We start from the raw sequence: 19,971 nt of genomic DNA, 5'->3' as shown, positions 1-19,971 counted from the left end.
CTTCATCAGATGACTCACAACTGCAAACTTAGAAAACTTGGCTGGAATAGGAAGCTAGTGAATTTCCACACCTCAATAAGAAGCCATTGAGATGATGATGGATCTTTGAGGAATTTGTTAATTCAGAATACTCAAAGCAGGTTTTCAGCGATTAAAATCATTATTTTTTTAAGTTCTAACATATAGAAATATATATGGAAATCCTTATAATTTTCATGGATTCTAAGACAGAGAATCCTTATCTTACATTTCTTAAGTAAACATATTGGATAATATGATTTTTATATCCTCAATTAAACTAAGATGGATAGTTTGCAATCCAGCTTGTTGTGGAAGTCCTGCTATATTTGTTAAAACTTTCTAAAACAAAAAGAGGAAATCAGGCAACAGTCATCCCAGAAGTTGGCTTAACTGAATTTTCCTCATTCACAAATATTACCCTCAGCAACTGCCCTGTGGGAATATTTTAAATTGCAAATTAAATACTATGCAGATGTTACGCATACATACATACCTGTTGTGGCTCCGAGTCCTGAGCCTGCATTCTTAGAGGAAGAGGATTCGGAATATGAGGAGGTATTGGGAATGCCTTCCTCCCCAGGACCTTCCTCTTCGGCAATGCCTTCCTCCCTAATTGTGCCTCAGGTGTCGGCAGATAACCGAGAGGAACAGCCTGAGGCTAATCAGGAGAAGGAGGAGGGCATGTTGGAGCAGCCTTTGACAGGGGATCAAGCAGATGAATGCTGGCTTGATGTGAGGCAGTGTCGCAGGCAAAAGTGTAGGCTGCAGCGCAGGAGGCGTGGACGAATGAGAGAGTGAGTTGAATTAGTGACATGCCCCACAGGGAATAAAAGTGGGTGTGTTTGCTCTAGGAACTTCGTTCGGGACAACGTGTGATTTATTCAGAGGAGCTCCGGTGTATTCTGTGTTGTGACAGCTTGTGTGATTTATATTCCTGTTATCTTGTCGGACTTGGCAGACAGCGTGAGTGAGACTGCCAAGAACATTATCGGCTCAAGGAATTAACTCTATAATTACTGGATTTGCTTGCCTGTTTGTATTCAGTTTGGAGTTTGGACTTCTCACCTCCTTTGTAAAGGTGAGACATAACACAAATTATTCATACACTGGCAAACAATGCTAGGGAAAGTATGAAAGAAGAGAAAAATTACAATTGGAAATTGGAGGATAATCCCACGGATACCATGTTGATTAAAAAAATTATGGATTATGTGGAAAAGAATATGCTTATAATGGAGTTACAAGTGAAAGAAAAAAAAGAAAGTATAGTGTTCGTCTGACGAACACTATACAGAAGCCTGATGATGGCAGATGAGATTTTGCCAAAACGTTGCTACAACTTTAAAAGCACAACTATAATGACGTGGGAAAATACCCGAACAAAGCTGAATACCATAAATATAAATAATGTAGATATGTAGATATGAATAAGGGAAGATGGGGAAAACCGATGCTACGACAAATTGCAAAAATTATAAACATGATTTGTGTTTTTTTTTTAATTTTGTAAAACTTTAATAAGAATTATTTTTTAAAAAAAGCACTGAAGAACTTGGATTGCATGCAGCACAGAAAAGAAGACATCAGGTTCTGAAATGGCATTTTCAGCAATGCAGACATAATGCTAAGGATACTTGAAGAAGAAAGTAAGAATCACATCTCACCTAAAGCCCCTTGGCAGATATCAGTCCGGGTGGCACCTCCAATAATAAACTGAGGTTTGGAACACAATTCCTGGCAAAATAAAGAATAAAAGAAAACTTTTAGAGCTATGTTTTAAGGATAAGATTAATAATTAGATAGAGGATTGTTTGGGAATTCCAAACAATTGCTAGCCTGGAGAGTTGACAAAAACATCTCAAAGAAGACATAACTTCCACAACATTGCCAACAATCTTATTTGGATCCAATCACCAGAAGTCGGCCTTTGGTTGAAAGGTGAGTTTGTGTTTTATTTATGAACCTCCTCGGCTGTGGAATCAATGTCCCTGAGATGCTGAGATTATATTTCTCAACATAAATCATAAAGGTTTCAGTCAGCTTACTTAGCTAAAACTCATAGAAGACAAAGTACTCTGTTTAAACAAATGAAATTGAACAGCAAGCGAAGTTCTTCAAACCATTGAGATAAACATAATTCACTTTTATTTTCAATGTTTAGGCTATGGCTGCCATTGTTTATGTAACCTAAACAGGACCATTCAAGCATTACTGAAAGGCATTATTATTAACATTCACTGCACAGTCAGTCAAATGTTTAGACAGGATTCAACATTTTTATCCACCTATTAAGTTCTTCCCAAGGACCCGGGATAGGGAAATGTTGTTTGATGATATTAAATGTATAGATACATTTGTAGTTCTCAATGGAGAACTACAAACTCAATTATAACTAAAAAAACCAAAAGTATACATAATAGACTGGGTGAAACCAGGCTCAATGGCAGTAACTGTGAGAGGGATCTTGGAGTCTTAGTGGACAACCAGCTAAATATGAGCCAGCAGTGTGCAGCAGCAGCCAAAAAAGCGAATGCAATCCTAAGTTGCATCAACAGAGGGATACAATCAAGATCAAGTGAGGTACTAATACCAATCTATAAAGCCTTAGTAAACCACACCTAGAGTACTACATCCAGTTTTGGTCACCACACTGTAAAAAAGATGTTGCGACTCTAGAAAAAGTACAGAGAAGAGCAACCAGGATGATTAGGGGACTGAGACTAAAACATATGAAGAATGGTTACAGGAACTGGGCATGGCTAGTCTAGTGAAGAGAAGGACCAGGGGATACATGATAGCAGTGTTCCAGTATTTGAGGGGCTGCCACAGAGAGGAAGAGGTCAGGCTATTTTCTAAAGCAGCTGTAGGCCAGACAAGGAATAATGTATGGAAACTGAACAAGGAGAGATTTAACCTGGAAATAAGGAGAAACTTTCTGACAGTGAGAACCATCAACCAATGGAACAGCTTGCCCTTGGAACTTGTGGGAGCGCCATCACTTGAGACTTTCAAAATGAGATTGGGCTCTCATCTGTCAGAAATGGTGTAGGCTCTTCTGCTTGGGCAGGGTGTTGGACTAGATGAACTACAAGGTCCCTTCCAATTCTGATTATCTGTTATCTGAACTACATCTACATGGAGGAAAGCAAGCAGTGGGTACCACAATATTTTGTTTTAGGCCTAGTACTCTTTAACATCTTCATAAACAATTTAAATGAGGGGATAGAAGGGGAACTCATGAAATTTGCAGATGACACCAAGCTAGGCAGAATTGCCAACATTTTAGAAGATATCCATATTCACAATACAGAAGGAACACTAGGCCCTATCCAACAAAATGCAATTTAGCGATGAGAAAAGTTAAGATTTTACATAGGTAAAGAAAAATCACAGGTATAGAATAGGTGATACCTGTCTCAACAGCAATCATTGTGAGAAGGATCTTAGAGTCCTAGTGGACAATGACTTATGTATGAGCCAGCAGTGTGCTGCTACTGCCAAAAAAGCCAATGCAGTTCTAGGCTGCATCAACAGAGAGATATTATCATCATGTGAAGTGTTAGCACTACTTTATACTGCACTGGTAAGACACTTGGAATACTGTGTCATTTTGACAACACAAAAAAGATGTTGAGACTCTAGAAACTGTAGAGAAGAGCAACAAAAATGATTAGGGAATTGGAGGCTAAAACATAATGAATGGTTGCAGGAACTGGGCTTGTCTAGTCTATGGATAAGGACTAGGAGCAACTGGATAGCAGTCTTCCAATATTTGAGGGGCTGTCACAAATAAGAGGGGATTGACCTATTATCCAAAACACCTGAAGGCAGGACAAGAAGCATCCTGATCTCATTTTCCAGCCCATTCTTGAATTTTGGCGGTGCACTGTTTGGCTTTTTTCTCGTTTGTTGATTTTGTATTCCAGTTATTCAGTTGTAACTGCCAAATTAAAAAGATGCACCTTATGCTCCTTTTCAAAAAAAAAACAAGATATAGAGACCATTGGCTACTGTGCAAAGATATGCATACCAGTTTGGAAGTGACATACATTGAAAAGTTATTCTAGAAGTGGCTTTGGTTAATATCAATGTTCTCAGATGAGTCTCTTCTGCAGATGTAGCAGGTTTGTAACAAGAGAGAGTTTGTTAAAGGTTTGGGTAATTAAAACCAGTATCTTGAGATCCCAAGGTTTTTGGAAGGGAGTATGGACAGGCATGGCTCAATTTTAATTTATTATTTAACATAATCTGTGTAGTTTTCTTCTGATTTTGCTGGCTCTTACAAAACCACATTATTCTGGATTAGCTGAAATTTGAACACCTATAACCTGATGTAAACCTGCAGCAAAGAAAACTTTGTACTGACTCTGTAAATTCAGCTCTTTGAATAAACAGTTTGTTTTCTTCAACTGTCCCTTCATCCTCAAAGCGTGAGTTCTGGAGCTATGGCTAGCATCCACTCAGGAATGTTTATATATGCAGGTCTGTATACATGTATTTACATATACCAATATGTATCCCTGGCAATGGGAAACATACTGAGATTTCTAAACCAAATATTCCATTTATTTCAAAAAGACTTATATCACAAAGGAAACAAGCTCCCTCTGTTTAGTAAGTAAAGGATGCAAACATGCAATCAGCTCCTTCTGCGAAATAAATTGATGTAAAGTTAACTCATGTAAGAAAATGCATCAATCAATTCATCTACAGGAGATTAAGGTATAAAGGCTGGCGAAAAAGAACAATGCAAGGCAATGAAGAAGTGCAGTGAGGTATAGCCCTTTGAATATTTTTGGATTATAGTTTGTGGTTATAGTTCTCATAACCACAATGTATAAATAGAACATGATGGGTTTCCTATTTTTCTGATAAATAAAAAAGGAAAGAAGTAGAATGTGAAACATCAGTACAGAACATCAGGAGAAATTTGTCTAATTGGCTGCACTCTTAAGTGTATTGGATTACCCACTTAATTAACATTTTCATGGAGCATGCGATCTATGAAAATTCCAGTCTAGCACATCTGGAGAGAACCAGATTAAGAAATGATGACATATCTTCACTTCTGAAGGCCCAACAAGGAATAGGTGAAAGCATCAATGTAGGGTGAAATTCAATGTATGATGAATACAATCTCTGAATTGGAAGGTTAAATGCTTGAAAGCATTCAGTAAAGGCACAGAAACTCTCAATATGGGCATAGTTATTCCTAAAATGATTTGGAATAGATGACCTTTGCTGCCTTATCTGTTATGTAAAACTAAAACTCAAAATTTTGATTAGAGCAGACTTTGTGTAAACCTTTCCCAAATTTGTTAGAAGCTATGCTGAAAGTGAATTATGAGAATCTGAGATCTGGAGGATACTAGACTGGGGAAGAAAAGCAATAGCACTTAGACTTATATACTGTTTCACAGTGCTTTACAGCCCTCTCTAAGTGGTTTAAGAGCCAGCATATTGCCCTCAACAATCTAGGTCCCCATTTTACTGACTATGGAAGATCATGACAGCACGTATGCAAATCATTCTTCCCCAATCTAGTATCCTCAGATCTCATAAGATTTTCATAATCCTCTCCTAGCATAGTCTCTAACAAATTTGGGAATGGCTTACACAAATATTCTATAAACAGGACTTTGAGTTTTAGTTTTACATAGCTTTTTCAGATAATACAGTAAAGGTCTGCTGGTTTCTTGCTGTAGGAGTTAGAAATGTTTCTGGGCAGAAGGGCTTCATACTCTGATGTGTTTTGGGGCAGACTGAGTCATACTGGAAGAATTTTGTCACAGGAGAATTGTATTTGTGCTGCCAAAAACAAAAAATCTGATAAATAGCACTGTTTCTGACTAACACATTTTACTAAAAGCATATGCCTTTTAATAAAATTGATTAGTTGAAAGGTGCTGACAGACACTGGAAAGATAGTTTTAACTCCAGAACAGCTGGATATCCTTCCTTATAATTTACTTAAACCTGAGTAACGATCATCCCACAATCCAAATAATCAGGAATATAGTAACAATCCTACATCACAAGTAGTAGTGGAACGACTGAAAAACACAAAACTTTTAGCAGATTCCTCAACGTTCTGTATCCGTGATAAATTGGCACATATATTCTTGCTCGTTTTGATGGCATTTTAAAATATTTGTAGAATTGCTGTAAGCCCCTCAAAGAGATTGATTACCGGGCACCAAACGAGCACTGTTCATAAATAAAAAGTAATGTCGAATTTGCAAAGGCAGTCTTGGCTGGTGAGGGATTTTTTTTTTTTGCTCGGTTTGTCCTCCTCGCCGGCTGAAGCTAAGCAATCCCGATGCAGACACGCGGCAAATTCGGCCCTGACCTGATCCGCTAGGGCTCAGTGGTGACCTTAGACACCTTAGTGCACGCATTTGGGGGTCTGGATGAAAGAACAGAAAAGGGGCGTTCCCAGAAATTAAACCCCTCTTTGTCATCCAGGCCCCTTTGTCGTCCTCCTGCCCTCCCGAACAGGAGAGAAACGCGACGTTAAAATCATATTGGCCTTCCTTTTCTTTCCTCCCCTCCCCCTTCTCCGGGTGACTCCCTCCTCTCTTTCCCTCCAAGATCTGCGTGATGGTCTCCTACCGTCGGCCTCTTCCAGACGATGCCTTTTGTTTTGTGCGAGTTTGGCCCTAGTTCTTTATAGCCCAGAGAGGGCGCGGCGGCGGGAAAAGATGGGTCTTGGAAGAGCTTGCCCGCCTCCAGACACTCGTTCCTCAGCGCGTGAAAGTCCTGGTTCAGGTACTTCACGGCTTTGGAGTTGGAGCCCAGCCCTTGCGCGATCTGCCTGTCTTTTGCTAATTTAGCGGCAATCCCAGCCATGGTGCAGCTTGATCGCGCAGCGCTCCTCCCGCCTTCCTCTTTTGCAAGGAAGCCCCGGCGAGCGGAGGGGATTCAGAGCCAAATTGGCCGAGGGTGATTCATTTCCAGGAGAGAAAATAACAGCGTCTCTCTGCCCGGGGTGTGGCTGGTCCGGCCCTTCACGGGACAGGCTGGAGAAAAGGGGCCGCGAGCCTCCTCCTGCGGCGCCTTACGAGCTCACTAGACGAGCGAGGCTGGCTCGTCTGCATTTTTTAAGGATGTCAACAAACGGTTGGGATCGAGACCACGAAGGTTGAATCCGATCAGTTTTTAGGGTGGAGAGGTGCCCACCTCCTGGGATTTTACAGACAAGGAGAAAGAGCATTTAGATCCATTGGCTTCCCCGCCTCTCTCTCTCTCAATCATCTTATCATCTATCCTTCTATATCACTAGAAATGGCTGGGCAGCATACCAATAAACCAATTACGCAAATGATTTATTACTTAGTATCCTGCTCTACATAAAGTTTGCATGCTATCAAAGCAATATTTTTAAAGAGCATAAGTGAAAAAGCAGTAGCAGCTATAATAATGGCAATAAAAATATAATAAACAAGAAAATTGAAATACCAATAAAAGTTATAAAAATGCTAAAAAAAAAAACCAAAATCCTGAGAAAATAAAAAGAATTTGCTCTCAAAGGATGATTGCAAAAGTGGAATACTCTACCTGACTCTGTGGTTTCTTCCCCAAATCCCAAAAACTAGCCTTAGACTGTCTACTATTGACCTCACCCCTTTCCTAAGAGGTCTGTAGGGGGTGTGCATAAGCTCACAAACTTGCCTACGGTCCCTGCCCTATTGTTTCTTTTTTATTTTTCTTATATGTATCCATTTCATATATTCATAATTATGTTTATACTTATACCTATTATCTTGTAAGCGATTGACAAATCAAATAAATAAATAAATACATACATACATACATACATACATACATACATACATACATATAGGGCAGGAGCACCTAACTGAAAAGGACCTTTTTCCTGCCTTGCCATCACTTTTAGAACCTCCTTTTCGGTTACAGATAAATTGGTTTCAACTTCTGATTCCTTGCTCCTAAAAGCACTGCTATGAGATCTGGTGCATTTCATCTCAGATATAAGTCTTGGCTTGTGTTAGTACAACATGGTTCTTTTAAAAGCTTGGTTTTCACACTTAAAACTAATGTTCTGAGTTTAGAGATCATTGTGAAGGTAAAAAGTAAACACATCAGCTGCATTTGCACAACCCACTAGGCTAAAATTTGATTGGGTTGTTTGTGGATCAGTTGTGCTGTGTCTATTGGGATAGATAAGTTGAAGAAAATTTAATAAAAATTTAACAATAGGACAGAGATAGAAGGCATGTTGGTGCGTTTATGCATGCCCCCTGTGCTTATGTATGTCCCTTGTCAATCAGGCCTAGTTTGGGATTCAGGAGTCAGGTTTGCTGGTTTTTTAGACAATTGCTGGATCTCTGTTCAGATATATAGCCTGAGTTACAGGTTATAGGCATGAATAATTTCCATGCTGGCAATCTGTCATTTAGGCAGCTTCCCTGCGATTGAAAGTTTCTGTCCCAGGCACCTGTCTCTTTTACTCAAACTAGACTTTCCATACATTAATGACAGCAATTGATGACTGTTTTTCTAGCCTTCAGGTAACACTGCATGGCAGGGGGAACACAGCCAGGGGAATCCACCAATCTTTGTCTTTGACGTATGTCTCAAGAAAAGTACAAGAACAGAACCAGCCACCAGCCTTATTACTGAGGCAGAATAAAACTTGGCCCTGGGGCCACACAAATTATGCCAGCATACCTTTTTGGCAGCTGAAGAATGAGAGGAATGTACATTAACCCAGTGATGAGGAACAGCCCTGTACAGTATCTTTCAGGATAAAGTGGAAGCTATAGAATTAATCTCTTTTCTGGAAAGTTAAGTTCATTAAAAATAATGTAAAATCAGTTACTTCAGTAAAAAGATGTTAAAATCAGAATGTATTCTTTCACAAATATAAGATACAATATAGAATGAAATTTGTTCCACCCAAAAATGCCCCTTCTTTTTTTTGTTGCAAAGATAGATTGAAAGCACATTTAGTTGTTTTTACCATTGTTTATATTCCATCCTCACGAAAATTCTCATAATAGTTAAAAAAAGAAAGGAACAGTTAAAACAGTCCCACCACAATTCTAAACTAGAACAGGAAAAAGCAAAGCAATCAAGACCTTTTTAAAAAGAAAAATAAACCCTCAAGCAACCATTCTACCCTATTATTTTAGTCCTTCACTAGCTTTAGTCAAAAAGTAAATTCAGTAAATTCAGCAGGTTATAGTAGAGATGAAGATGGACCCTGTGGGAGAGGTCCATCTTTTTATACATCTTTTTCAAAAGTGAATGTGCTGTATCTTCTGATTTCTTCCACATCCCAAAAGAAGCTTGTTTTTCAAAATATTTTGAGGGGACCTTTTGGGTTTCTTTTGATAGTATTTGTTTATTATTATTTCTGGCATTATAGATGGGGTTTTAAAGACCTTTAAAAAGATTAGAAAGAATATCAGAAAGAAAAAGCTTGGAAATGGAAGTGATAGCTGTCAGTTAAATTTTTTGAAATGTATCTAAGCATCTGATTGTTGAAACTGGATTATTGATTTTTAACAAAACCCAATAAATCTGAATTGGATTAGTTCATTGACAAGTGGGAACATTGTCAGTGAACAATAAGCTGCCAATCTGATTGATGGAGGGATGTTGGCCAGTATAAATCCTAAAGCCTTTCTTAGTGCTTGATATCAATAAATCTGGTATTTAGAAAAATGGATGGGTGAGTATATACTAGGTACATGGATATTTTAAGTTTAGATCATAACTTCTAAGGGATTTGTGTTTAAAATGATTTTAGCGAGAAGTTAGGTTTTTTTTTAAGAACAAGTTTTATTGATTTTTGAAGACAAACAAAACATAACACATAAAAGTATAAAACCTCCTTTCTAAGAATTACTTATAAATTTTAACCAGGCAAATAAAGCATTATTTTTTAAAACATAGTTCCACATTATCACATTTCCATTTACACAAATATATCTTTTCCAAATTTCTCATTATTTCTCCCTTCACTTTTGTTCAATTATATTTCTTTCTATCAAAGTTTTAGTAATTCTCAATCAGTCATAAGCACACAAAATACATAACCTAAAGCAAAACATTTAAAAAAAAACTCCTTAGTTGTCATTTATATATGTCTTTTCCCAATTTCTCTCCCTTTGGTTTCATTCCTCCAAGGTTTTATTAGTTTACAGTCAAACATAACTAATCAACACACAAAACATAAAGCATAGAACTTCTTTTGAAAAGTGGCTTAGCCCCGGGTTACATCTTTTTTGACAGACCTAAATCAAATTCATGCTCACCTTATATACCCTTCATATCTTATTAACCATTTTATATTTTCTATATAACTTCTCCCATCTTTTCACTCTTTTAATTATGTTTTATTTATTTCATCTTATTTCAAAATCATTATGCTTATATCTTTTGTCCATTCTTTACCAATCATCTATTTATCTCTTCTCTTTAACAAAAAATTTCCCCTGTAATCACTTTTAAAGTATGACGCCTTCCCCTAAAGTAGAACTTAAAATAATACATAATTTCCATCCTGTTTCTGTTTAGTACATTCTACATATTAAATCTTAAAATAAAAGAATAGTAAACTTATAGTATAGTTAAATGTATAATTTCCATTCTAATTCTAATTCTGATAAGTACATTGTTTTAGAATAAGAAAATAAAATACTAAAGTTATAATAACATTAAGACAATAACAAATTAAACTATAACTAAGCATTAATCATTTTACACATTCTCCTTAATATTTTATTAAATATTAACATCTATCATTATTAAACATTAATATTTTATTAAATATTCCAACAAACTATTTCAAATGCAAATACTACAATACTATCTTATGCACTCTTGCAGAATCTTCTTTAATTATGCACTATCCATTATCCTTCATCTCTAAAAAAAAAATTTCTTTTTGAAATCTTGTTCTAGCCCGTGGCTTTTTTTTTCTTTTTCCCTCCCTTTCTTCTCCAATCTTGTCTTTTTGCCCCCCCCCCCCCCTAGCCTCCCTCTTTTAAACTTCCCCTCTCTGTTGTAATTCTCTTTTCAATTGCTTTCTAACATTGTACCTTCTTTTCACCCTATTTTTCTTTTTCTTGGTTGTTTTATTAAATCTTAAATTCTCATTTTTCCTTCCTCTCTTCCCATTTTCTTTCTTAATCGAACTTTTTAGTCCATTAAAGATGGCTTCTTCCTTTTCTTCTTCTTCTCCTTCTCCTTCCTCAAGTATTTGCTGGTACATAGAAACTGCCATATCATGGTTGACCCACCTCTGAGGATTAGGAGTGGGAAGCTTTGTTTATCAGTAGGTTTTCCTTTTCCTGAAGGTATTTCAATCTGGGAGAGAAAAGTCATGCACTAGGGCCCTCTATTGTGTGTGACACAGAGTTTCATATTGTCATTCTTGCTATGAAAAATACCTTTGAAGTTGCTAGGGGAAGCATCATCAGTATGGAGTCTGGTATTATCAAGTTTAAGATAAGTTAGAACCCTTTTCCCACCCTGGCCTATGGTTGGGTATTTGATTCCCAGGCCTTAGTTTCTTATTTAGTGATGTTGTTATCATTATGTTAGGTTTCATTTTATTACAATGTTTTTATGTTTTAATCCTTTGACTGAAAAAGGAAAGATAAGCTGAGTCCTGCTGAGTGCAACCAAAAGCTCACATGGTACTTTGGCATTAGGTAGTGTCAGTTGGGAAGGACAACTGCTGCCCCAAAAAAATGATAATTGAGCAGCTTAAAGCTGGAAACTGTGAATTCCATCCAAGAGCAACTCATTGTCTAGATGGTGGCTCTGCTGTTCCCTTTTAAAACAGTTCTTAGGAAATTTAGGGGAATGATGACAAAGGAAATAAGCTTTTACTTCCTACTATGACTGGGAACTCCCAGAGATGGCCAACACGCTACAGCTGCTACCAAATAACACTGGGAGGTGGGGTCCTTAATAGGCCCCTTTTATCAGCATAAGTGGGGCGGGCCAATCCCATTGAGGAAAGATGGTTCCATAGATATCCATGCCATAAAGCAATGCCCCTAACCTTTTGGGTGCCGGGGACCAGTTTGGTGGAGGGCAGTTTTTTCATGGACCAGATATGTGTGGTTTTGCACAATGCCTGAATCCTGCGCATACACAAATGAGGTTTTGCTAGCTTGTACAGCCCAGTTCCTGGTGGTGTTGGGGATCCCTGACATAAATGACTTTAAAGGAAATAACCAACACCTTGAATTACAACCCAAAGCAATTGGCAAGTCAGTGCAGCTCACTTAACAGTGGTGTTACATGTGCTAGCCTAGGGACCTACTGCATTCTGGATTAATTAAAACTCATTCTGCTAAAAATAAATGAAGCAGAGCTAATATGCCTCCCTTTTTGCGGCCTGTGGGTGTCTGTTGGAATAGGGCTCAGAAGGGGACAATGACATGACATGTCATATTATTATCATGCAAATGATACTTGCCATTTGTGCCATATCTTTTACTGGGTGTCTGCATTTGGACTTCTGTGTTGTTACTAATCCCAAAAGCTATTCTCTTAAATTCCCTGAGGTCATATTAAATGGTTGCAACTAGAAAGTCAGACATGAACTTCCTTCCCATAATTTTTTCTTTGTTATATATTGATATTTATTTAGATTGCAACTAGGATGACACATCCCATTAAGCCAAAATATGGATTGTTTGGCTTGTGCAAAAACAGCCATTCTGGCTTTTAAAGCATGGCTTATGAGTGGATGCATTGGGCACATTGAATTATATCTGACTACACTCATTCAAAATGTAGCTAACCTGGAATGGAATATTGTTATTGGTGATAAAGAATGCCATTATAAATGCTTGCTACAGATAAATAAAATTGCCACAATATTTCAAAAATAGTGAGCATGTAGGATGTATTATTGCAGATTTTGCTTAGGGTAGGGAAGTTCTGGAGTATTTTAAAAGCTGATATTGTCAAGAATTCCTACTACAAGCACCTTGTTCATTGTGATTGCATAATTCACTTATAGGCTTGCACAGCTGCCTATTAGCATTTCTAGCTTTCTAACTTGTAATACATATTTGTAAATCTGTTACAGTGAAGAGACTGTACTAATAGCTGATTATAACATGACAACTCAGCGCAATGGAAAGGAAGGGTGAGGTTACCAAATTCCAGTCTTTTTTTTTTATAATTTGTCCATGCAACTGCAACATTCTTGGCATTTTTGAATGCCAGATTACTTTTTATAACAGAGAGAGAGCTTAGCGGTTCTGAAGCAGCTAAAGACAGAAGTCCCAGAAGACAATGCAGGCAGGTGAAGAATTAGAATTAATTTTTTGTTAGGAAAAAAAAATAGTGGCCATTTATTTCTGCAGTGTCATAGTGACTGATTAATGTCTGAAAATTATAAGTAAACAGCACAGGCTATGGAATGCCAAAAACACCAAGGTTGGGATTTTTCCTGTGCATTTGGGGAGAATTGCAAAAAGATTGGCAACCTGGCAGCTGCAGGAGGGATTGGCAAACAAAGATTTGAGATTAAGCTACAAGTATAGGTTAGGCGAAACCTGGCTCAAAAACAGTAACTGTGCGTTGTAGTGGATAATCACTTAAACATTAGTCAGCAGTGTGCGGTGGCAGCCAAAAAAGCTAATACAATCCTTGGTTGTATAAACAGAGGCATAGAATCAAAAACATGAAGTATTAGTACCATTTTATAAAACCTTAGTCAGATCACACCTAGGTTACTGCATCCAGTTTTGATCACCACATTACAAAAAAGGTGTTGAGACTTTGGAAAAAGTTCAAAGAAGAGCAACTGAGAAGATTAACGATCAGGAGACTAAAACTTATGAGGAATGGTTGCAGGATTTGTTTTGGCTAGAGAAAAGAAGGACTAAGGGGGACATGATAGCAGTATTTCAGTATTTGAGAGGCTGCCACAAAGAGGAGGGAGTCAATTTATTTTCCAAAGCACCAGAGGAAAGGAGAAGAAACAACGGATGGAAACTAATCAAGGAGAAAAGTAACCAGGAATTAAGGAGAAACTTCCTAACAGTGAGTACAATTAACCAGTGGAATATCTTGCCTTCAGACGTTGTAGGTGCCTCATCACTGGAGGTTTTTAGGAAGAGACTGGACAGTCACTTGCTTGATATGGAATAGGATCTCTTGCTTGACCGGCTGGACTAGAAGACCTCCAAGGTCCCTTTTAGCTCTATTCTGATTCTGATTATTGAGGAAGTAGCCTTACAATACTTAGTGATAAAACCAGTGGCTCTTGATCACGTGTTTTGTAAGACAAAGGTTGTAGGGCAAGTTTCTAGAATCTCCAGAAAGGCTGAGAAGTCTTATCTGAAGGATAACAGAATTAATAATCTATTCTGCAAGTTGTGAGATAATATAAGACAGGTAGTCCTATCTTACCGATTACAATTGGGATTAGCAGTCACTAGGTGACAACTGTGGTGAGTTGCCATGGCAAGTTGACCAGGGCGAGTTGGCTACGGCAAATTGTCGTATTCTTATTTTGATCATTCCTACAGCATCATTTCTGTCTGCTCTTGACATGTCACAAGTTAGGTTTTTGACTGCTATAAAACATCAGAGATGCTTTAAAACTTGGACAAATTTATTCAGTAAAAAAACCCTCTTTGTTCGACATAAATGGTAAGTTGCTTACCATTTTCAGCCATCTTACTTTTCAGTCTGGTTTTCTGAAGAGAAGCCCCTTTAGTTCTGTGGCATTCTGCTGCCAGAAACTGCTGAAGCACGACCACTGCCAATTTAATATTATTCTGTTCCAACCGGAAATTTAAAGCAATTGTTTTCATCATTTGTTGCTGACTCATGAAGTCCTTGAAGCTAACCTTGGTTTATTCTCCTGCAAAGAGTGTTTTTTAATATTCTGTACTGCATACATGAATAACATTTTAAGCACTTTCTTCCTTTTATCTATTTGTGTGTATGTGTAGTTAACACTAACAACAGCAGTATGCTAATAATATCTGTCCAATGTGATCCATACCATTTTCTGACTGATTATGCACTGGCCATTCTTCTAGAATCCAGGGCAATGTTTTTTGTTTGTTTTTTTAACCTCAGCAACTTTAAGATGTGTGGACTTCAACTCCCAGCATGCTGACTGGGGAATTCTAGGAATTGAAATCCGCATATCTTAAAATTGCCAAGGTTGAAAAACATGATCTAGGTCACTGTGGTAAAAAAATATAATGCATACACCGTGCCACCAATTTTTATTTTTATTGCAGAAATTGAAGTTAACCCTTTTGTTGGTTGAAAGACTGGATATATTATTTTGAAGAAAATAAGGTAATAAGAGAGCACAAGATACACATTTATTAGAAGATTGAGAATTGAGACAGAAGACCATTTCTGTGCTTTATATATTGAAGATCTTACTAAAGGAAAAGCTATAATTGCTGATAAATTAATAAGTTAGTTCAAGTTGGCATATAAGGAATTAACCAGGGACCCCTAAGCAGCCATTAGCAAAACCACTCCTTATACTTTATTGCTTGGTCTAGTTTGTTTCAATCTTCCCTAACTTTGTGTTGTGTAGATATATTGATCTCCATCTGGGTGGCTGCCATATTAGCTGGAGAATATATGAGAATATATGTGTGTGGTTGGGGAAAGCTGGTTTGGTGAGTGAACAGAATGAAGTTTATAAAGAACAAGAGAGATCAGTATCCTGAGCCATCTTGAAAATTATCATTCAAATGTTAAACGTGGCACTAATTAGTTGCAGTGTAATTCTCCTGATAATTCTTAATGGATACTGAAAGGTCCATTCTTTGTCAGATATGACCCAGAAGAGCTGACATCCTTCCTTGATAATTAATGCATCCTCTCTTTCTACTGTACCATATTACCTCTAGGTGGTGCTTGTGCATCATTTTACTTTTAGTTGTTACTACTAGCAACAGCTAGATGAGATAAGCAGCAAAGGACAAGATTTGTTACACATGAAGATTTTGCTTGCACACAGGAATCTCCATATAATGGATAAAAACACAAACACCTCTACTTATGAAGTGAAGCCTGTTAGGTTTAGTTTGCTGACTACATCTTTTAGAAAGTCCCTGTATGCTCTGGGAAAATGTGATGTATGAAAATGTCTTCTGAGAAGCAAGACCATTTCACAATAAAAGTTTGTGAAGGATGAAAGCCTTTTCTCCCCAGATATGTTGATCAAGGCAAGGTGCTTAAAACAGTTCAGAAAACTTGAAAGATTTTCATCAAAAATCAAGAATAATAAGAGAATATACTGTGGCAATCGAAGAGCCAATATGGTGTGGTGATTCAAACACAGAGCTGGGATGAAGGAAGATTTAACTGAACCAACAGAAGAGAACATATGCAGCTCAAGGTTGAATTATGTTCTTGGTGTTCTCTGAGCTTGATTGCAGACATTTTGTTATCTGACCATGTAATTTCTTCTGTTTCAAATCTTTACCCAGTTCATACCTTCAATTCAAATCTGTACCTGGCTTAACATTATTCATTCTCTTTCAAGCTCATATATCTCACAGCTGTGTTTGATAGAAATTTAAAATTACAATGTAATTTTACAGCATATCTGAATAAATCTGGATGGCATCTGGATGGCAACATACAGAAGAAAATGGCAGTTCAGATATTAAAATGAGAGAGGGAAACTTATACAACTATAGAGACTGCTCTGAGATCTTCAAGGAATGTTCGTGAGCATCCCCATTATTCAATACAATTGTTAAAAACTATTATTTTACTAGGATAAAAAATAAATACCAAATTAATGGTATAATTTGAAGAGGGAAAAATTACCCTGAACATCAGAGAAGCTGAAACAATAAACCTGCGTGCAAAGAGGTCGAATATAGAGTAGGTAGTAGACTGAAAAAATAGAACTGTAAAGGAAAGGTAAATGAAAGAAACACTAATTTAAAATATTTAAATTTTTAAATTTTAATTTAAAATATTTTGTTTAACCAGCCAACCAATTTTTACTACTAGAGGTTTCTAGCATTGAAAAAAGCACTATTAAATTCACAATAATTCAGCTAGTTTAACTTACATAGAGGTGAAAGATAACATAATTTTACGTTGCATCTTTTTTTTCATGGAAGCTGATTCTTGCTAGCACCATTTATCTTGATGATCTTTTTTCCCTGAATTCTGTAGCTTCAGTTGTTTAAATCTGAAAATAGTTCTGCAATTTGCAGGGAATTTGGCAAGCTAAAGTATTGAACCTATAGAAGGGGGAATTAAAATGGATTTTTGATCAGAAGAAACCTCCGTACAAAAGATTGTAGTCCACTTGCAGTCCACTAATGACAGAGACAAATTCTGACTAAACACTACCTCAGATATTACTGGAAATAGGGGGAAAGCTGTTTATAAAATATTTATAATAGCTATTCAAGAAGGAGGCAGGATAGCTGAGAGAACAGCCTTAAAGAGTATTTTGTTGCATTGGGGTGGTATTCTGTGACAAACATGCTTTTTCCTTTCTTTCTTTCCCACTGATTGCCTCACCTACAGCCCTGTCTCTTCCTCCTTTTGTATGCCATAAAATTCTCTTCTAAATAAACCATGCTGTGGTGAGAGCAAACCTGCCTTATATTTAATTTTCTTCACTTCATACTGAGGAAAGTATTTTATTTTAATAATCAATAATAATCATAGGTGATTATCTATTCCAAAATTAACTTTATTTCTCTCACTGTCTCAGCTATCCCTCAACCATTAACCAAAATCCATGATCCACTGAGGCTGGAAACTATGGGAGATACAGTGTAACAATAGATTGCTAAACTGCACTTCCAGTAAGCTATCAATTGACATCAACAAAAGCAAGTACCAAAACTAAGTACCTGGACAAGAGTAATTAACCAGACAACCTGTTCTTGTTAGAACAGGGATGGGCAAACTACGGCCCGCGGGCCACATCCGGCCTGTTGGTCATTTTAATACGGCCTGCCTCTGAAAAAAAAAAATCCCCTCTGAAAAAAAAATTGGGGCTGGCCAAAAGAGACGCCGCGCCGCGCACCATAAAATCGCACACACAACACGGAGCTGGGCAGCCGCTTCCCTGGTGGCGGGGCTGAGGTCGCCGCCCAGGGAACGCCCACTGCTTTCCCTCCGCCCGGGCTCCGCTCAGGTGTCCGTCTAGGGCTGTCAGGAGTTGCTACCGCGGGCGCAGCTCCGCGCGGCTCCAGTCCTGCGTTGCCTTGGGAAGGAAAAGGCAAAACCAGGAGCCACTGAGCCTGAGCCTCCGGTGCTGCTGCTGCCGTTGCAAAGCACCACCGCGGCTCTTCCTTTTTGCCTTTCCCTTCCCGAGGCAATGCGGGACTGGAGCCGCGCGGAGCTGCGCCGGCGATAGCAACTCCTGGCTCAGGGGGCCTCCGAGGGGAGGGGAAGGAGGAGAAGAAGGGGGGGAAGGGTGGGGGGGGCAATTCCCAAAAAATCTTGTGCTGACCCGGCCCATCTGTCAAATTTTAAAAGTCAATGTGGCCCCCAAGCCAAAAAGTTTGCCCACCCCTGTGCTAGAAGATGTGTGTTTATTTCAGCCATGTTTCCATATGTATACATTTAAAGAATATGGAGCCATACTTTAAAGAGTTACGTTTATTTTATTCTTCCTTTCCACTTAACCACTTAACATGATGAGCATGCTATTTGAACTATAACCCAGTCATCATTCTAGTTAAAGAGGACTAGTTTGAATCCAAAACATCCTTAATGATACTAAACAATTTCCCCCTATTTATACTGTATATGTTATACAAAGCCAGAAAGGAGGATTACTAGAAAGAAGTTAATATCTTTCTGCATGAAGAATGAACTTAAAGCAATGGAGTAGAACCAGGAACCATGCAGGACACTCCATCACTCTGATTATTTTATTTTCACACACACTTCTTGTGGCCATATGAGGTATACCTATAAAATATGGGAAGAAAGGAATTTTGATATGACTACTATACAGACTTTTAATTTACAGTAAAACACACATGCACGTATATGTCTGGCAGACTCTGAAAGCTTCTTAGCCAGGCTTCCTACTAAAATGGCTGTCTCTTTTAAACATATGCTGTTAAACGTAAAGAGTATACTGTTTCACTGCTACCTAATGTGGGATAAATATAACAAGTTGTAATTTTCTATTATATAGACTAGCATATAGCTTATGAACTATATATCCAAGGTACAGCCATGTTTAAATTTGCTTTTCAATTGTATTGCTGATGATTTCCCATAAGCCTTAACTTTCAAGAAAAGTCCTCTCTGAGAGACCAGGACTGGCAGGAGAGCATTTAATACATTGTACCATTTTTAGCTGTTCTCAAGTCTCCATGAACAAAGAAAATAGTCAAGCCTGTGGGATGTATCTGCTATGATGTTTTTCTCTTTCACCTGGGAAATGTTCTTTTCCATGGCTATGTTGCAATTCTTGTGAAATAGGGGAACCGATAAGGGAGACACGAGGGGGGGTGAACATTTAGCAAGGTTGGGGTTTAACTGACAATAAAGGGCTTAACTAACTTTAAACATTTAGGGGTGATAATAGATTCTAGGGGTGGGAAAGCATGTGGCCAGACTGGGCCTATCAACTGGGCCTGGAAAGGAATGTGGCATAAACTGACGGGTGTAGGATGATTATAAAAGTATACTTTTTCATTTCTTGGGTGTGATCTTTTACCTATGTGTATTGAGCTCCACCAGCCTTTGCAAACACTTCAAATCTTTGTTTTGCTTCCAACAACTTTGGAGTTGAGTTTTACTCCTCACACCAAATATATGAACGGATTGGCCAAACTAAACCTAGCTAATAAACCATTCAGAAAAAGCTGGATCCAATATCCAGACAATGAAATACAAATGTTTTATTCAAAAATTAAATTGCAGCTGCCTTATTGGAGTCAGGTATATTGTGTCTTTATGTCCATAAAATGTGTCTTT

At 37.9% G+C, this 19,971-nt stretch overlaps 1 protein-coding gene across 1 annotated transcript in view; it reads right to left on the bottom strand.

Moving 5' to 3' along the window:
* LOC113433240 (calpain-2 catalytic subunit) overlaps nucleotides 1-7,095 on the bottom strand; it is a 40,682-nt gene extending 33,587 nt beyond the window's left edge. Inside the window, exons 1-2 of the mRNA XM_026695692.2 lie at nucleotides 6,634-7,095; nucleotides 1,686-1,755 (exon numbers count right to left, since the gene is read on the bottom strand). Coding sequence (XP_026551477.1) covers nucleotides 1,686-1,755; nucleotides 6,634-6,870 — 307 coding nt within the window. The 5' untranslated portion in view covers nucleotides 6,871-7,095. The remainder of the gene's footprint in view (nucleotides 1-1,685; nucleotides 1,756-6,633) is intronic.
* Between the last annotated feature and the right edge of the window lie 12,876 nt (nucleotides 7,096-19,971).

This window comes from Pseudonaja textilis, chromosome 1, assembly GCF_049901715.1.
Source record: "Pseudonaja textilis isolate UNSWEBS1 chromosome 1, rPseTex1.2, whole genome shotgun sequence".
Taxonomy (NCBI): Eukaryota; Metazoa; Chordata; class Lepidosauria; order Squamata; family Elapidae; genus Pseudonaja; species Pseudonaja textilis.
This window is presented reverse-complemented; position numbering and strand designations above follow the sequence as displayed.